The sequence below is a fragment of the Anomalospiza imberbis genome, chromosome 4, assembly GCF_031753505.1.
Source record: "Anomalospiza imberbis isolate Cuckoo-Finch-1a 21T00152 chromosome 4, ASM3175350v1, whole genome shotgun sequence".
NCBI classification, from domain to species: domain Eukaryota; kingdom Metazoa; phylum Chordata; class Aves; order Passeriformes; family Viduidae; genus Anomalospiza; species Anomalospiza imberbis.
The window spans coordinates 31,191,792-31,209,702 of record NC_089684.1 but is presented as its reverse complement, the minus strand read 5'-3'; the positions used below and the strand labels follow the sequence as shown (position 1 = coordinate 31,209,702).

The window sequence follows — 17,911 nt, the reverse complement described above, 5'->3', positions numbered from 1 at the left end:
GGCGACGGCAGCCACGGCGCTGCACCGTTGCCGCCACCGCCACCCGCGTTGTCCGCCTCGGCGCGGAGATGCGCGGCGGGGGCGGCCGGAGCCGGTGGGGGGCCGCAGTTGCGCGTAGCCGTGAGGACGGGAGGGCGGCAGCGCGGGTCTGCGCGCCTATTAGGAGCTGCGTGGTAGCGATGGCGGCGGTGGGTGAGACTTTTCCCGTCAGCGGATCCGGCTGGTCCTGCCGGCGGGCGGTGGGGCCGCGCCCCGCCCCGCGCCCGCAGCAGCCCGGAGCAGCCGAGCGGCACCGGGCCGAGCCCGGCCGAACCGGACCGAGCGGCGCCGGGCGGAGCCAATCCGCGCCGCGCCGGGCAGCGCCATGGGGCTGCTGGAGCGGCTGCGGAAGGAGTGGTTCATCCTCGGCATCGTGCTGGTCATCGCTGTGGCGCGGCTGGAGCCCGGCGTCGGCGTCAAAGGCGGTGAGTGCGGGCGCTGTGCCCCGGCAGCCCGGCGGGGGCACCGGGAGCCCCCGGGACTTTGCCAACTCCCGGCGGCCGCGCTGCCCCCGCGCCCCGTCCCGCCCATGAGGGGTCCCTGCCCTCCATCGGCTCCTCTTCTTCCCTGCTTCCAGCCACTGCTCCTCAGGAGCCCGGGAATTGCTCCCGGTGTGTTCCCGTGTCTTTGCTCGGCACTTTACCAGTGGCTGGAGGAGCGTCCTGCTCTTTTGGGATTAGGAGTCATGGAAGCCAAGCGGTGACTGGCTCTGAATGTGCTCCTGTTCAACTAAGTCATAACTTCCAGAGCTGTGGGCACGAAGTCCCGGCAGCTCAGGGTACGGATTTCTCCGTCTGGGAGCTTCCCCGGAGGTGTAGCTGGAGGAGTATTGTGGTAAACTCTCAGGTGCTGTGTTTCGGCCAGACCTTTTCTTTCGCTTTATAGTAGAACACTTGTGTTTTAAAGTTTTGGATTTTTTTCGGTCTCGTTGTTGTTCCTTCTTACTTCCTCATGAAAGGGGGAGGAAAACAGGGAAACTGCTCCTGTGGAAAGTGGTGGTGTAAAAAATGCGCACACGGGGCAAAGCAGATCTGTCCTCTGCTGAGCAGGGAGGGCTTGTATGTCTCCCGGAGCAAGGGCTGAGGGGTATATCCTGGTCGGTTTCCATTGGAACTTCAGCTCCAGACGTTCACAGATTTCAAGAGCAAATTGAATTTTGTATTTCTTCTTCCTAGTCTTCTTCCTTCTTCCTCTGATGGCTTGAGAAAAGACATGTAAAACACTTCAATAGGATTCCTCTAGCAGTTCCATGTTATGTGAGAGGCGGAAGAATCTATCTGTGCTTTTATAGGCACAGGGATTTTTTCTTTTTTTTTTTTTTTCTTCTTAACAGAGCTGAAGTTTGAGGATAGACAGCTTTTCACTGAGTAGCCAAACTTTTCCCACCTCTTAGATTCTGGGAAAAAAGAAAGTGATTAAAAAAAATATGGCTCTGAATATATGCTGTGGCATCTAAGGCTCCGGTACTTCATGGAGTTCAGGGCAAGGAAAATTCCTGCTGTACAAGGATCCCTTCTAGCATCGGTGCTGTTCTGCATGGGTGAATAGAACCCACGTGGAGCTTCTTGCAGGATCCGTGCTGTGTTTTCCGCAGACCTTAGAGACTGACTTGATATTGATAGTATCAGGTGTTTTGTCCCTTTCTGCTTTGAGTGCCGTGCTAATTGTTAGCAGCCGTGTGGGAGGTCCTTTTAACTAGAATAGGAGATAATTGTTCCTCGGCTCACTTCCTGCATGGAAGCACTATGATGGAGCACTTCATTAAATTATCATGCTGCAAAGAGATGTCAAGCTTTGACACTGTATTGTTCCTGGGATAACTTGCTTGAAAAATCTTGGAAACATTGATTGAAAGTAGTGAGCACATGTTCCTCATAGTGGTATCCCTTCCTCTGAAACTGAGATCTCAGTGCTGTGAGGAAGAAAAATATTTCTTTTTAAAAGCAGAAAGAGGTGAGGGGTGGGAGGTATCAATACATGAACAAACCTTAGTTTGTCATCTTCCAGCTGACAAAGCCATGCACGGTAATTTGCAGGGCTTTAGTGAATGGTATGGATGGTCTAGCATCTGTACCCGTGGAAGATTGTGCCATAAATAACAAAGATTTGTGTTGTTGTCACCTTTGTGACATAAGCCAAGCCATTTTTGTGTGTTTTCCTATTTGATAAATGAGCCCATTTAGTTCCTCTGTGAAAAGAATTTTTCTGTTGTGACCAGAGTTCCCTGTGCTCCTCGAGTGTGTGGTTGCTCTGGTGGTAGAGGCTTCTCCTGGGAGAAGGAGTTCAGGTAGCCCAGTGAAAAATCATAAACCAGAAAAAACTGAGTCCTGGAAGAACCCCTGTTTTAGCCAGATTAACTCACTGCCTGTCTGCTGTATGTGCATGTACATAGAGACGCTAATCTTCTAAAGGATTAGAAAAAAGAGGTAATTGTGTCTATAAAATATAGTTTTCTGTAGAGCTACATATTTATATAATATTTTGGGTTTTTTCCCCCCCATCTATTCAGTTAACATGCTATAATTTTGCAACTAGTCATGTGCTTTGTTGCAACTGTAACTTTTGCATTTCCTGTCTTATTTTTACCTTAGTCTTCATAGATGTAGCTTGCTTGGGGCTTTTTCTTGTTTGGTTTTTCTTTTTTTGTTTTTCTTTTTTTTGTGTTTCGCATACACAGTTTTAGTGTCTTGTCAACAGAGTTCTCTCTGAGAGTAGGATTTGAGTTGAAATGACTTGAGATGCTAATTTGACTTGTACAATCAAGTCCCTCTTGTTTAAGGACCGTGGACCTTATTCCAGTGTGACCATCAATATATCATTCATCTAGGGGAGCAGAAAGGTTCCTCTCTTCTGCAGTGGTGAGTCAAGGCTGGCTTGTTTGCTGCTGCACTTTTGCTCCTGACAACTTATGGTCACTTGTAGAGTTGGGATATTACTTTGGTCCTAAGTAGACTTCTAATATTTTCTTTCTAACATAATATCTGGTTGAATGCTCATGAAAAAATGAGCACATACATTTTATGTTTGGTGGCCTCTGAAGGCAAAGTGTATTAAGAGCATTTGTCATTTTTATAGGAGTGTAAAAAAGACTATATTTTAATGTCCCTGAAAAAAGTATATAAATATATACAAATGTAAGCCTTTAATACAGAGGAACCCTTGGTGATGCAGGCATCTGCCCTTGCTGATCTCACTGCAGCAGTGTCTGAAATGTGTTATTGTGGGGCTGGAATGAATCATTTTCAACCATTTTCTGGTGTGAGTGGAATAACACAGAATTGTATTGCCCTGAGGAAATCATTGCAAGGTGTGATTTGGGATCTTCTGTGCAGGCAGCCAGAAAGGTGTGTATGTTGTAGGGAAAAAAGTGAGAGGTAGCTGTGTGAGGGATGTCAACGGCCCTTGAAGGTACCATCTAATATTTTTATTGGAATGCATGGTTTGAGTTTGCTGATGCTGTAGGGATAGTCTGATGGCAGAACTTTGAAAGACTCCCCATTTTCAAATTTCCAGAATTTACCTGTGGGTTCCCAGTGGCCTCTAATCACGGAAGTCAAATTTATATGATGACATAACTCAATCTACACTCACTGGTTTACTTTTATTTTAAAATGAATAGCATGCTTTCTGTAACTTGATAGAAATGCCATTATTTTTATTGCAGACTTTACTGATTAGATTTTCGCCAGGTGTTTTTTTAAGTGTTCTCATTTACTCTGATATAGTATATACATATCATTATCCCTTTGACTGTTGTTCACTTTGTTCTCTATGTTTGTATTTTTTAGGACCCTTGAAACCAGAAATTACCATAACTTACATTGCTGTTTCAGCTATATTCTTTAACAGTGGACTCTCCTTAAAAACTGAGGTACTGTACTGTTTCATAGCTTCATTCCTATTATGCTCTAAAAATTTTTGTGTTCCTTTTGTTCAGATTTGAATGTAATTGGAATGGTGGTGGTGCTGGGAGGATGGCTAGCAAGAGAAGATAAATGTTAGATGTTTAAGGAATAGCCTTCCTTGATTTCAGAAAGTTCTTCACAAAGTAAAGAAGGTGATGAGAAGGAGAGTGTGAATAAATGTCACCCATCCACAGAGGGTGGGTGGTTTGTCTCTGCACAGCTTTAACTAAATGGAAGCGATGAATACAATTTGGAGACTGGTCTACACCCTGGTTGTGTTCCAAACCCAAATCAGGGTGAGATGCAGCTGTTCACTGCTGGGTTGATGGAAACAAAGACCTGGTAGATTTAAGTTACCTTTTTTGGTAAGGCCAGGGCAGCAGCTAGGATTAGCACAAGAGGATTCCTATGCAGATAAAATGTCAATATAAAAAGGGCAAAGTCTTGGCAATCTTTTCCCATAGGATTTTGTTGTGGACGGGTGGGATTGAGGTACCTACACGCTGGTGCATATCACAGGCACTGAGATTTGTTTAAAATTCTGTGTCACATGTTATTCAAAGAGGAACAGTCTGGCATTCAGAAGAGATGAAGGGGCATGTAAAGGAATCATGGAGAAAGGAGATAATGGCTGTGAGCCAAGAGAAGGAGCAGCCAGAGTTGAAATGAAACACTGCACGTCTCTGCTAGTCTAGTTTTCTGATTCCTTTGTGCTGTTGACTAACAAGGGATGCTATTCATAAGTTGCATGATACTAATGCCTGAAAGAGTCATCACAATTTTGTCCAGTTATCTCTTGGTGGACTGGGATTTGAGTGAACACTGTGTATTCAACAACAAAAAAGTCTCTCCACCTGAATCATGGTTATAGTGGTGAACTTTCATCTTTTCAACTTGAATGGAAATAGGCTGTGGAGGGGCACTCTCTTCCACAGAGAAGAGAACTCAAAACACAAACCTGAGTGGTATTAATGGAGTGGAGTTTTCCTCTTTCAGGCTTAGGAATATTTGCATACAAAGGAAAAAAAAAAGTAAAATTTCTTTGCCTTTCACTAGCTTGTATCCTTGAAACCTTGTATTTGCAAAGCAGCTGTAAGAAATCAGTAGCATTGTCAAAGTCCTGATCAGATTCTCCATGCTAGTTTACATCTAACTTCTTCCAATTAAGGTGATGTGACTGACAGATTTCTGGGCAATATGTCATGTTTTACTTTGAACTTACATAACTTTTTCCCATCTAAGATATTAAAAGCAATATATTGATGTAAATGAAGCTTTTACAGGAGCTGATGTTTATGTCAAGGTAGCTGATCTCAGATAGTTTTGGGAGCAGCAGTTAGGGCTAGTGCTGTTATCCAGCTTCATGAAGAAGCTGGGCCTTTCCTGAATTTCTGCCATGGGGGTAGAAGACAGAAGAAGAAAATAATTTCTCACATTGTAGCTTGTGCTATTACTTTCTAAAGTGTATGTTAAAAACAATCCTTATATGTGTTAGGTGGCCAGATCACGTTTTTATTAAAATACTTTGAGGCATATTTTAGTTGTTTAAGGCACAACGTAAAGCTGGTATTATTAGTCAACAGGCCTTTTTATTGGATTGCAAAGTATATAGTTTTTGCTTTTGGCTTTATTTGTTCTTCACCTGCGTATCAGCTGTTCTACCTTAGACAATGTATTAGTTAGATGGAAACTAGTGTTTGGTATGCTTTATGACAGGATGAGACATTTGTAAGTGTTTACAGAGGCCTTCTGATAAATCTGACAAAAGTAGAAATAACTGATGTTCTTTTAATGTCACAGTTCTGGTTTAATCTGCTGTGTAAGTGCATGCTCAAAAAAATTGCTAGTGTGTTCAGAAAGCATTTTACAGAATAATTGGCAACATTCAAGGAGAACCTATCTGTGCATGGCATTGTTACACTTTCAGAACCAGAGGTGACAAAGGTCCTCTTACATTTGTAGAAATACTCAGTGTTCTCTGACAAGAACATTTCATTCCACCTTAATATAATGCTATTTCAGTTTGCAGTGACTGGAAAGCTTGCTCTTTTAAAGCAAATACCTCCCATAGGGCCCCAGAAATTAAATCACATACTTGAGTTATCCATTTCAACGAGGAATTTGGCAAGCCACTGAGAACACTGTTTGCTCTGTGTGGGTATTTGCTCGGAGGAGTCCAGCTGTGACTATCGGAAGAGTGGCTGGATGGCAACAGGGACCCACACCAGCCAGGGAGAGGCTGGATCAGCTCCCTAAAGGGTGTGAAATACTGGGGAAGACAAGGTAACCTGTTCTGTCTGGTGTGCAGAAACAGAGTCATAACTAGAAGCTTCCAGCAACTTTTTTGAGGTGGCAGATGTATTTTTGTATAAGCCCTTGTAAGAGGGTGAAGGCTGTTTGCCTCAGCATTATGCTGTGATCATCCCGTCTAAGGCATAATATTATAATGATAACTCTTTTAAATTACTGTTACTATTCTCAAAAGCAATCACTGGAAACATTTTCAAGACTGGTAATTTAGATCTGCAGAGATTTGTTCCATCAATACATGCAGTAGATTGGCTGTGTTCTATCACCTTCTGGAAGTTACAACGAGGCTTTCTTTCTGTTTTGGTTTTGGAAGTATCACAGTGTCTTCTTAAAACCCTCTGGTTTTGAGTCATTTTCCAATTGTAAAAATATGAAATTAGAAGGGTACTTCTGTATGTGAGATATAGGTAGATATGTTTAATGCATCTGGAGCGTCAGCTGGAGAATCCCAACAAAATATATTTTAAATAAGAGTGCCATCAGTTCTTTTGCATTGTTTACTTGAGAAGAGTGTGAGTTACTGTGAGACAAAGGAAGAGGAGTTTTTATTCTCAGTCTGAGAGACTTGCAATGAGTTGAAATGTGCAAGGCTCTTTCCTTGTACTCAAAAACCTGTGTAGAAGGTTCTTGAAATGCCTGAAAAGGCAGAAACAGTGAGACACAGAGCTAGCTGAAGAGTTTTTTTCTTTAAGGCTACTTGATCATCTCTCTGGAGTGCTCTTACACTATTTAAAATTAAATTTTTCTTTGTTGTTTTCTGAGTCTCCAGTGGTGCTTTAGACTTTATTTCTCTGAAATTTATGGCTTAACAGTTTTGGTCTTGGTATTCTTTCTTTTTTATTTTTCATCAGCCAAATTTCTTTTTCCTATAAATTTCCTATTGATACAATAAATAATCAAAGTCTGCTCCTTTGCTTTTAGGAAAAAAAATAACCAACATAAAAAAACCCCAACACCACAAATGAATGGTTGTTAATACAAACATCCATAAACATACTTTTTTTTTTTTAATAGTATAAATGAGAATCACCATTTGTGGCTCTCTTTAGACAGAGGAACCTGAAATCATGTACTCCTTACAAGTTTTCATGCCTCTTGATATTAAAAGTCAGTAAACAGCCATCAGTGCAGTTAACACAGGTTTTGAAGCCGTGACAAAGTGCTAAGGCTGCCTGCTGAAAAGCTGCTGTTCTGAGACTACACTATTATTGAAGTAGTGGACAATTCTTGTGGAGAAATACCCAGGAGCAGACAGCTTTTATGTTGTCTGGATGTACTTCATTATTAAAGAGAAGATCAGATGATCCCTAAAGGTGACTTTTTGACATGCACTCCTTTTGTATTATAAAGCTGATCTTAGTTTTAAAAGCACAAACGTGATCTTACTTCAGCTGTTATGACTGCAGCTTCCTCTCTTCTTTTTCTTTTGCAGGAGCTGACAAGTGCTTTGATGCATGTGAAACTACACCTTTTTGTCCAGATTTTTACACTTGTGTTCTTCCCAACAGCAATATGGGTCTTTCTTCAGCTGTTATCAATCACACCTATAAATGAATGGCTTTTAAAAGGGTATGTAAGTATAATGGAGTAAAATATATTTGTAGCTGTTGTCTTAAAGGGCTGCTTATCCTGCAACTGGAGTTTTGTTGTATTGTGAACAGATTTTGCTGGTTGTTTTTTGTGCTTCAGCACTTTGCTATTGAAAACAAAGTACGTGCACAAGATTATCCCTTCAGGAACCTGGTCTCATTTTCAGAAAGTCTGGACAGTCTTATGTATAGGGAGGTTGCAACAGGTTAGCTTTCATTTTCGCAAAACACAGCTGAAGGGATGTGTTGGGTCGCAAGAAAGGTGGGGAAGAAAGAAAAGGAATACTGAAGGAAAAGCATAAATCAGTGAATAAATATTGTGTATGCCACATTCTGGCCTGCTGTTTTTAAGTAGTTTTTGTTGAGCATTTCTTGCATGGGTTCAGTATCTGTTTCCAGCTAAATTATGGGGGAAAAAGAGTAAAGCTTTTGTAGGACAAGAACTTTGTGATGAGCAGACACTAAGTTACCATGAAAACAGTGTGTTTTAAACCTTGGGTGTACACTGCCAGTGTGCAAAGCTGCATTGATGGTGTGCTAGGGATAGATGCTATGTTAAAAAAAAAGGGTTTTTTTGGAATGGAAGTCAATACTTAGTACCATGCAGGTATACTGGAATGTTTGAATGTAAAAATCAATTATTTCAGAAAACTAGTGAAAGAATCCCCATTGTTTCTTACTGCTTGGTGAAACATTGCTTGGGGAGTTCCTTGTCTTAAAAGTTTAATGAAAAAGCTGCTCGTGTTTGTGTTTCTACAAGGCCTAAACATAAAGGAGCATTTCATTTTGTTTGTAAGAGGCTTCTCCTGATGCTCCATCAAGTGTGAATTGGTCCAAATGACAGTGGAAAGGTGGCATTGAGACAACATCAATTAAAGTTAACACACTTTTGCTTAACAGTATCAGTAAAGCAAGGAAATAACAAGATTGCTATATGATGTTCATTTGTATTTAGCTATTTTTAGTAAAGGGTATTCTTTAAAATAAAATAATTGTGAAGTTTTTTGCCAGCTAGGAGAAATATGTGATTTTCCACAGTAGCCAAAATTCTTTTATAATCCATGGAGTTTCAGTTTCTGAAGTGCAAAGTGAAAGATTTTTGTGGCGTTTTTGGTTCCATGAAGCATGTCTCATTCCTCCTTTCCCATGAATCTTATGCCACTTTGATTCTTAGTACTTAAGTGTCATGATCTAGTGCATGCACAAGTATAATTGTATGTATATGCATGTACAGCTGTAAAACTGTTTGTAAAACTTGGGATGTATTTATTTTTGTAAAGAAAATAAATACTTGTGCATTTATCTCTCTAAATGTGGAGCCTAAATCAGGCTCATTTGTCATGAGAGTGTGTCTGTGTCTTACTAGTGAGCTGCTGTACTTCTGTATGCTTCAAGCTGCCTTTCAAGCACTTGTTCCTTGAGTACTGCTTCTGATTTGGCAATTTTATCTTTTAGTGCAGTAACTCTGTTGTACTGAGGTTTCATTGAAAGAATGATTAGATTGAGGAGTTTAATTGATGTGGTTTGGTTGGGTTTTTTATTTTTTTGAGAGTACTTTCTTGAGAAATACTGCTGTTCAGGACACACTCAGAGCAGCAGCCACTGCAGTGGGAGCTGTACAGTGTGATGTGGGTGCAGAGGATACTGGGCTCTGTCCTAATTCTAGAATAACACATTTCAAAGCAGGTCCCTGTGCATGTGTGAGGAGCTGATGGGAAGGACTGTGCTGTGGCAGCTCTATGCAAACAAAAGTTCATCCTAATCCCCCACAGCTGTAGTTTTTATTTCCTTAGAAATGCTATAGTACCTAAGGAAAACAGGGAGGGAGGAAGACAGGTTTGGGCAAAGTTACTTCCTTATCACACATTTAGTGGGGGAGGCTGGTTGATAGCCCTCAAAAAGGCCTGGAAAAGCAGGCATGTGCTCCCAAGGGCATGCAGCACCCTTTGGCAGGGTGGCTCCCCTGGGCACTGCAGTTCTCCACTGCTCCCTACACAAGGTTGTGCCTGAAGGGCACAGCCCACAGAACCTTTTCCATCTTGCATCAGAATGCATGGTAGATTCTCCCATCTTTCCTAATGGTCTGTTTTGCTGTAAGTGTTATTTGAGAGGCAGATTTGGGTGGTCCCAGCTTTTCACCTGTGTTTCTACAGCTGAGTGGGATTTTTTTTTCTTTCCCCCACTCTCTGTCTGGGATGATATTAGGAAGTCCGTTGCTTTGCAATTATTTTGACGTTTATAAAATAGAGGAGAAACTGACATCCACCCAGGCATCTTATAAGTTGAATTTTTGTTAGCTGACCAGGTTTTGCATTGACAACATCTATTTGAAAAGGAGCATGAAGCAGGTTATTAATTTATGCAGAGATTCACCTGTTCTCCACTTTAGGATGTAGCATTTACAGCACAGGTGGTAAGGCACGAGATGCAAAGATTGGATATAAGATATGATAAGATATGTCTAAAACATGTGACTTCAGACTCCACTGCTCAGTCGTCTGTAGTGATATCAGCAGAACAGCAAGTGTCTGAGCCCCTGATGTTAGTAGTCATAGCATGGCCTGATCCAGTGGAATATATGAGTTGGTTGTTATCTCTAATAGTCTGTTGGCCATTAGAGGGATCTGTTTATATATTGGTAGAATTGTGTTGTTGATACAAACTGAAAAAAAGTTTACAGGTGCATGTTTCAAGACACTCAATTAAGAGTGTGTCCATTCAGTGTGTACCAGGTTTTTTTTTAGATTAATATTGCTTGGTAGGGATTTTTATTTTTAATCCCAAATGTATTATTTTCAATTTGAGAGGGTTAACAGAGATTGTATGCTTAAATCTTTCCCTTGTAGTATGGAAAATCCCTGCCAGCTAAGAGGAATGCCCTTGCACACATTTTGTACCTCTCTGGATAACTCTCAATTTAATCCACTCCTTATTAGAGCAGGTGAGAAGTTTGAGGAGCTGGCTGCCACATAGGAGAGATAAGAGTATCACAGTGTAGGAGACAGACATCAGACTTGCCATGTGTTTGTCTACTGTAAATTTTCCTATATATTTCCAAACTTTCCTGCATGGTTTCTTTTTCCTTTCTTTTCAGTGTGAGCTTATTCTGCCGTGTCCTGACAACTCTCTACTGCCATAGCTTATTTCACTGTAAGCTGAAGGTGCTCTGTGCTTCCAAGGTGGTGCTTGGATTTATATAATGCTTACATTGGTTGCCTCTTTCCTTTCCCACAGTGTCTGTAGCTGACAAAGGGAATGCTGTCATTGTCGCTTACCTGTTTCTTCTCTTTAAGCTTTTTGTGTAGTTGTGGAATATCAGTTGCACTCTAATGTGCACCCTGGTGCCTGGATTTAATACTTCTGTTTGCTGCAGCTTTTTGACACTGCTTTTCTTGGGGGTTCTACTGACAGGGTTACGAATGCAAAGTGGTTCACAACTAGTAATTAATTGTTCTGAATTAGAATCTCAAGCTCTGATACTTGAAATAATATGTAGATTCCACACTTTTGGGGATTTTGCAATCTATTTTATTCCATGCTATACTGTTCCTTCCAAGTCAACACAAATTTTCCTCAGAAGCCCTATTTTACTTAGCCTCAAATGTAATTGTAATTTATTGTGGTGTGATTTTGTGGACTGTCTTTGAAAGCAAAGGAAAGTTCACCACTTTTTTCTTACTTTGCAACAGCATTTATGTGCACTTCAGTAACTTTGCTGCACAAACAATGCTAAAATTGACAATAATGATAGGGTATCTTGGATTTCTAAAGTGTGAGAGAAAGATGTTGGTGCTTTGATGGCAGGTGATTTTATCTGGAAGTCTGTGATCGATAGATAGAAACCTTTGTGAATGAGAGCTACAGCACTACAGATGGGGAAGTGGAGTCACAGAGAGGTTAAGTGTTTGTGCTTTTTGCATCGTGACATGACTCTTCACCATGCTGACTGGTGAGAGATGGTATAGAAATGGTGCCAGCAGGAGTGTCGTTCCTGGTGCAGGGCTGTAACTGATTGGAAACTGATTACACTGCACAGGTGTTAAGACTTTCTATTCTGCTATTTGGTATTTTAAGGTAGCAGGTTGCTTAGTGTTTGCTCCTGTAAGGAATGTAACATTCTTTTTGTTGTTTTCAGCTTGCAGACAGTGGGCTGCATGCCACCTCCTGTGTCTTCTGCTGTAATTTTAACCAAAGCTGTTGGTGGGAATGAGGTGAGTTTGTGTTTTGGCTTTTTTCAACAGGCATTCAAACAAGTATTTATTGATAATGAACTCAAGTGGCAAAGCACAGACAGAAATATGACACTACTGTGGTTTGTAAAGCATTCTGGAGTTAGGGATTGGGTGTTGACTTGGTGTCAAACAAGGAAAACAGTGATATGTTATGTGCTGGCATTGGTGAAACTGAAAGAAATTCACTTTTCTGAGCTGATACAAAGGTTTCTGATAGAAATTAGTGTTGGGAGATTTCTAGTGGTTGCTGCACTGGAAGTCCTAACCCTATAATGTTCCTATGCTGTAGTTATCACATAGACCAATAGATTTGCAGTAAAGTCATGCCCTTGCAGAGATTCTTTGGATGTGTTCAGTATTAAAAGATCCCGGAGTTGGAATTTCTCAAGCTTGAAGCTGCAAATGTATCAAGTAACATGGCAATACAAACTTGGATTTAAATCTTATATTGTTATTTGAGACTGCATGAAGTGAAAATTAAGGGAACGTGGAGTTCTCTAGCAGTGATGCAATGCAAAGTTCTCAACAGATAGAAAATGCTGGGATAGAAGTTATTGGTGTCAACTCAGCTTGATCATGATAAATTTCTGCCTTAAAATGGCATATTCTGGTGTAATTTCAGACTCTTTCTTTATCCACAAAGCACTTTCTGTTTTCAGGAAGGCAAGATAAATGGCATTTAGGAAATTAATCCAGCTGTGCTAATTAATGAGCTTGTTTCCTTTAGATTTGCCTCCTCATAGCTGCTGAAGGTGGAGGAGACCTGGTAGGTGAATAAAGAAGGGAATTAACATTGACAGATGGGATTTACACCCAGGGCTGTTGGATGCTGTTCTGGAGAGTTAAAGGCAAATCTTAATTCAGCCGTAGAACTCCTGTGTGAGGTTGGGTGGTTCACTTCAACCACATGTTTTAAATATGGCTGTTAGTTGTGAACTTCTCATTTTCTGAGTTCAGGCTCTTGGGACTGATTAATGTCAGCTTTGAAAACACATGATAGCACTGAAAGAGATTGAAGTTGTACTTTGTACTGACAAAGTGCTGTTTAATTGCTTTATCCTCTGAAGGGAGACCCAAAGTATTTCAAGTCAACCATCTGTAATTATGGGCAAACTTGATGCACATCACTGTCTGCCAGTTTGCTACCTTGAAGAAAGAACCATAAAATTGTCTGATGGAGGTGCTGGGGAGTAGTTACTATAAAGAAATAATTCAAGTACCTAATAGTGATCAACAGAGAAATGAGTGGTTTTCCAGTTATGATTCTACATGTAGATGCTGTAAATTACAGCAAGATACCACACAGTGAACAGTGAGGATTAATTGAGTGAGTGCTCATTCAGCACTGTTGTACTATCCTTAGAACAGGGTAAAGGTCCTCTGGAAAAAACTACAGTGAGATTGGTTAGTTGAAAGCCATATAATACAGTGTGCAGGAGGGAGAGAGGTACTTTAGCTTCTTGACCATTAGAAAGCACTTTCTTATGGTAGTGTCCTTCAGGGGTGGTGAGGGTGTGTGCATTTTATACCTGTAAAAGCTGAACAATGGCTGCTTTCTATTATGTGATTCTATAAGTCACTGACAAGGTAAACTTTAAACTCTGATTTTTCTGTGCCAAGCTGGTGTTAGAGGAATGTGAAATTCCATACATTGTAGTAAGTTTTACAGATAGTTGCTTGACAGCAGGGAGGGTGAATCAAGATTTTAGTCTTGGGAATTGAGAGTTCTCAGGCTCTAAGAGAGTCTGTAAAGGAAACGCTCCCTTTAAACACGCTCAGTGTAGACAAAGAGTGTGGCAAAGTTATTGCCAAACTTGACCTGTTGACATGTTTCCAATGCAAGCATATTTTTGGAATTTAATATTTCTTTGTTGTTCAGACTGATTTTTCTTCTGAAGAGCACCAAATCGCATCCCTCATGCTAGGGGAGGAAAACATTCTTGCATCTCTCCTTGCCAGACTTCAGCTGAGCTGTTACTGATGTATTTCTTTTTCTGATATAAGCAGAACACTGCATTTTTTCCCATTTCAGTTTGAATCCACTCTGATATACAAAGAATTTAAACGTGGGAGTCAGTTGGAAGTACAAATGGTTATACTGTGAGAGCATTTGTTCATAATAATGCTTCTTAAACTGCTTTTTGCCTCAACAAACGTGTATCCCTTACCTAGAAAATTGATTTGTCCGAGCATGTATCTACACTGCATAATAGAATATGAAGATAAATGAGCTTGCTCAGAAGGACTATAGCAAGGAAGCTCCACGTGAAGTAATTAGTCTGAGAAGTGTCCTGCTGCTGTAGAGTACAGGCACACCCTCAATAACTGCTCTGAAGACCTCTTTGGATGTCTTAAAACACAGCACTTAAGAGCTGTGGTGTTTGCCTGTATTATGAGGGTGTAGAGGGGTTTAGGTTTCTTTGTCTAAGTAGACGTGACTGTTAATTGTCAGTTTGGACTTGGGGTTTTCTTAAAGAAATATCAGGTCCTGTGTCATGGTAGAAGTAGTACCCCTGGGGCTGGGGAAACATGGTCTCTATTTTTAGCTCTCTCATCAACCTTTTGGGTAAAACAGGATGAGTTACTGTGTCTCCAGGGTTGGCTGTGATGCATAATAGCACATTTGTGTTTGAAGATCAGTGCTGAAAAAATCTGATATAAGATCTGTATTTTATTGGCCTGGCACAGGGTAGTTAAGTATTTGGTCAAGTGCTTCAAAAGTGACCTACATCATTAGAGGCTACTTGGGTGGTGGATTTTGTTGCATATTAATGGAAAATTTGGTTGTGAGATGATAAAAGGGAGACTTTCTTTCTTCTCTGTTTTTCCTTCACCCTGATTCTCCAACATTGCTCCTGTGATCTTTTCCTATGTTACTTTCATTAACCCTGCAAGCAACTTTCTAAACCAGCCTATTCCTAGCTTATGTTACAAATGCACTTAGTTCATTAGCAAAGCCAGTTTCAAGTACTGAATGTTAGTTTGATACCTATGAAGGCCTATATGAACAAAAAAACTTTCATATGTTGACTGGTGAAAAATGAGGAGGGATCACCATAAGAATGAAAATCTAATTTTTAATTTGTTGATATTTTCTCAATTACTTAGTTGTTCCTGTTAATCAGTCTCGTGTTTTGTGTAGACCGCACTCTGTGAAGCTAAAAAGATTGGAAGGAAAACCAGAAGGCCTCATGTTTGTTCTTTGCTCTTGTGCTGTGAAGGGTCGGGATTTTAATGGTGCAGCACATTGACAGCACTGAAGGCTTTGCTGTGTCATTTTTTTTTCAACAAGTCTTGTAGTTTTTCAGTGAAATTATAAAAACAATTTCTTTAAAAGTCTGCAATACAGACAAATAAATATGTCATCAAGGCACTGTTAAGGCAAACCTATTAAAAGCTCAGAGATACTCAGACAGAAGTGCTGTAGAGATGCCAGATATTACTACAAAGTATTCAGACAGCAAATGTCACACACTCCTTAAGAATCAAAGTAATGAAGAAAAGAGATTGGAAATTAGATCTATAAGTCTATTATCAGTTTGGGAGAAAAAGCAATTTGTGATGACTTTTATGGCAGCTTAATGACACACTTTTGAAAAGTGTAACATAACAGGCAGGAGCTGTGATGGAATTGTAGAGATAAATCGTGGCAGACAGCTCATTTTGTTGAAGAATACTTTGGCTATTTTGCTTTCTCATACACCACACAACCACTGAGGATTTTTTGTTATTGTTCAGTTGAGCTATAGCTTGTACAAAACCTCTTAATCAACATGCTGCTTTATTTTTTTTTTTTGCAACTTTGATGTTGCTATGCCCTTTTGTAAAACAAGGTGTTGCACATGCAAGACAAGATTTTGAAATGTAAAATAGGCTACAATGAAGAAAGCCAAAAGGTGTTAATGAAATAAGGTATAATGTAAAGAAATAATTCTGTTATTGATTTTTAGATTTGTATTTTGAAGCAGATGTAGAGCATAAAACTGAGTACAAATTTGCAAGGTCCACAGCTAACCTTTCTGGGAAAGAATTAAGGGAGAACAGCAACATTTACCCAACAAATTATATACAATAGTTGAAAATGATATTTTGAAAAACATAGCACATGAATAGTTTCTGAGAAATGAAGACTGGAAAATTCCTTTGTTTGTCTTTATGTTTTTGTTTTTTTTTTTTTTTTTTTTTTTTAGTAGAAATAAAGAAAAAGTGAACTCTAAAACTGCTGTAAAGTTACAGGAAAGATATTGATTTCTCTAAAAATATCTGAAGTTCTTTGACCTGTGTATGCATGTACATTGACCTTTTAGAAAACAAAATAAAATGAATAAAAAGAAGTACAAGCTCTAATGGTTTGTGATTCATACACGGACTTATGCACCAGTGTACCGTGAGTGTTTACTTTTGGAAGGTAACACGTGAACATTATGAAATAAAATTTTTTAAGATCTTCAAATAAACTGTGTTAGGATGTTTAGTTATCTTCTATAATATAGTTTTTCCTCTCTAATTATAAGTCAGTAGTGCTGTCTAAAATTTGATTTACAGATTACACTTTAAATAGTCACAGTCTTTGAACAGTCAGGCTTTGTTTATGAAAGGGTAAGTAGTTTAATTATATTGTTTTTAAATATGATACTGTAAAAGGAAAAGAAATACCATGATTCTTTTTTCCTTTCCTAAGTAGTAAATTTTGTCTGCCTACACAGATTAAACAATTCTAAATGAAAATTAAATAATTCTACTATTAGATACTGCACTGAATTCACTTGAAAGTATGAGAGTGTTGGAGGACATTTTACATGTCTGTACTTCACCTGTACAAAAATAAAGAACTGTGTCAGCATAAGCTTTGTATGTACATAGGAGCTGTTGTGCTGTTACTCACCCACTCTGTTCTCGTATTACAGTCTAGTTTTTTATGTATCCTAAGAGTTTGCTTCTCTTTTATTGTTGCTGTGCTTTGAGCAGATGGTTTTTATTGATCTATTTATTGATGCTTAGGGTTTTTTCCTTCCCTGAGTGGTGAGTGCATTTTATATCCATCAATGCATAGGAGGAGCCCAAATTATTACTTACAATATGAATTTCATCACTGTAATGTGTCCCAGTCATGCAGCTCCATTAGCTATCTCTAGAGTTCCTCATATCTTCTCAAGTCTTCCATAACCCAAAGCAATTGGGAGTCTTTGGGGTTTTTTCCTTCCCTCACTGATCTCCTTTTGTTTATCGATAGTAGTCGTAATACAAACCCACTAGTCAAACTGCTGAGAGGGAAGGGGATTTTCGAAGGCATACAGCTCTGCTTTTAATTCAGTGGAGCAAATCCAGGCTAAAATGAGGTGTGTGAAATGCCCAGCGAAGCACTTCAGCTTCAAGCTCTTTACTTTGTATGAAGTTTCAGATTCTCCAGCACCTTTGAAAAGCAGCTGATTTACTAACCCAAGGTGTCAGTGGTTGAGTTACACTTGGGATAAGATTTAATTTTGTCTCTGGTTTCCATTACCTGTAACTGAGGGTCTTTCATATTGCTCATAAGGTGTCCAGTGGAAAAAGTCCTGGAAGTGCAAGACTCTTAGAGTTGTGCAGTTAAGATATATAAAACAGAATTTGCAGTCTTGTGCATGTTCAGCCTTCCCTTGTAGCAGTTCTGCCATAATCTAGAACGCTGTAAAATAGCCTCTTTAAATTGCACTAAGCTGGGCTGTGGCTGGAAGCTACCTGGGATCATCACAGCCTTGTGTTTTTACAGCTGTGTTTGCACAACTGTCCTAGATCTGACTTTGTAAGAGTGTTTTTAGAGGTTTGCTGTTGCTGTTCTGCAGTGCTTGGCTTGGAA

At 39.9% G+C, this 17,911-nt stretch overlaps 1 protein-coding gene across 9 annotated transcripts in view; it reads left to right on the top strand.

Moving 5' to 3' along the window:
- Positions 1-203: 203 nt before the first annotated feature.
- Positions 204-17,911, top strand: part of SLC10A7 (solute carrier family 10 member 7) — a 138,353-nt gene continuing 120,645 nt past the window's right edge. For 2 of the 9 annotated variants that reach the window (XM_068187795.1, XM_068187796.1), the window contains exons 1-4: positions 209-464; positions 3,828-3,910; positions 7,687-7,823; positions 11,979-12,054. In XM_068187795.1, coding sequence (XP_068043896.1) covers positions 365-464; positions 3,828-3,910; positions 7,687-7,823; positions 11,979-12,054 — 396 coding nt within the window. In that variant the 5' untranslated portion in view covers positions 209-364. Of the gene's footprint in view, positions 465-1,695; positions 1,993-3,827; positions 3,911-7,686; positions 7,824-11,978; positions 12,055-17,911 lie in introns of those variants that run through there. The other 7 variants (XM_068187790.1, XM_068187791.1, XM_068187793.1 and 4 more) reach the window with 6 other exon arrangements.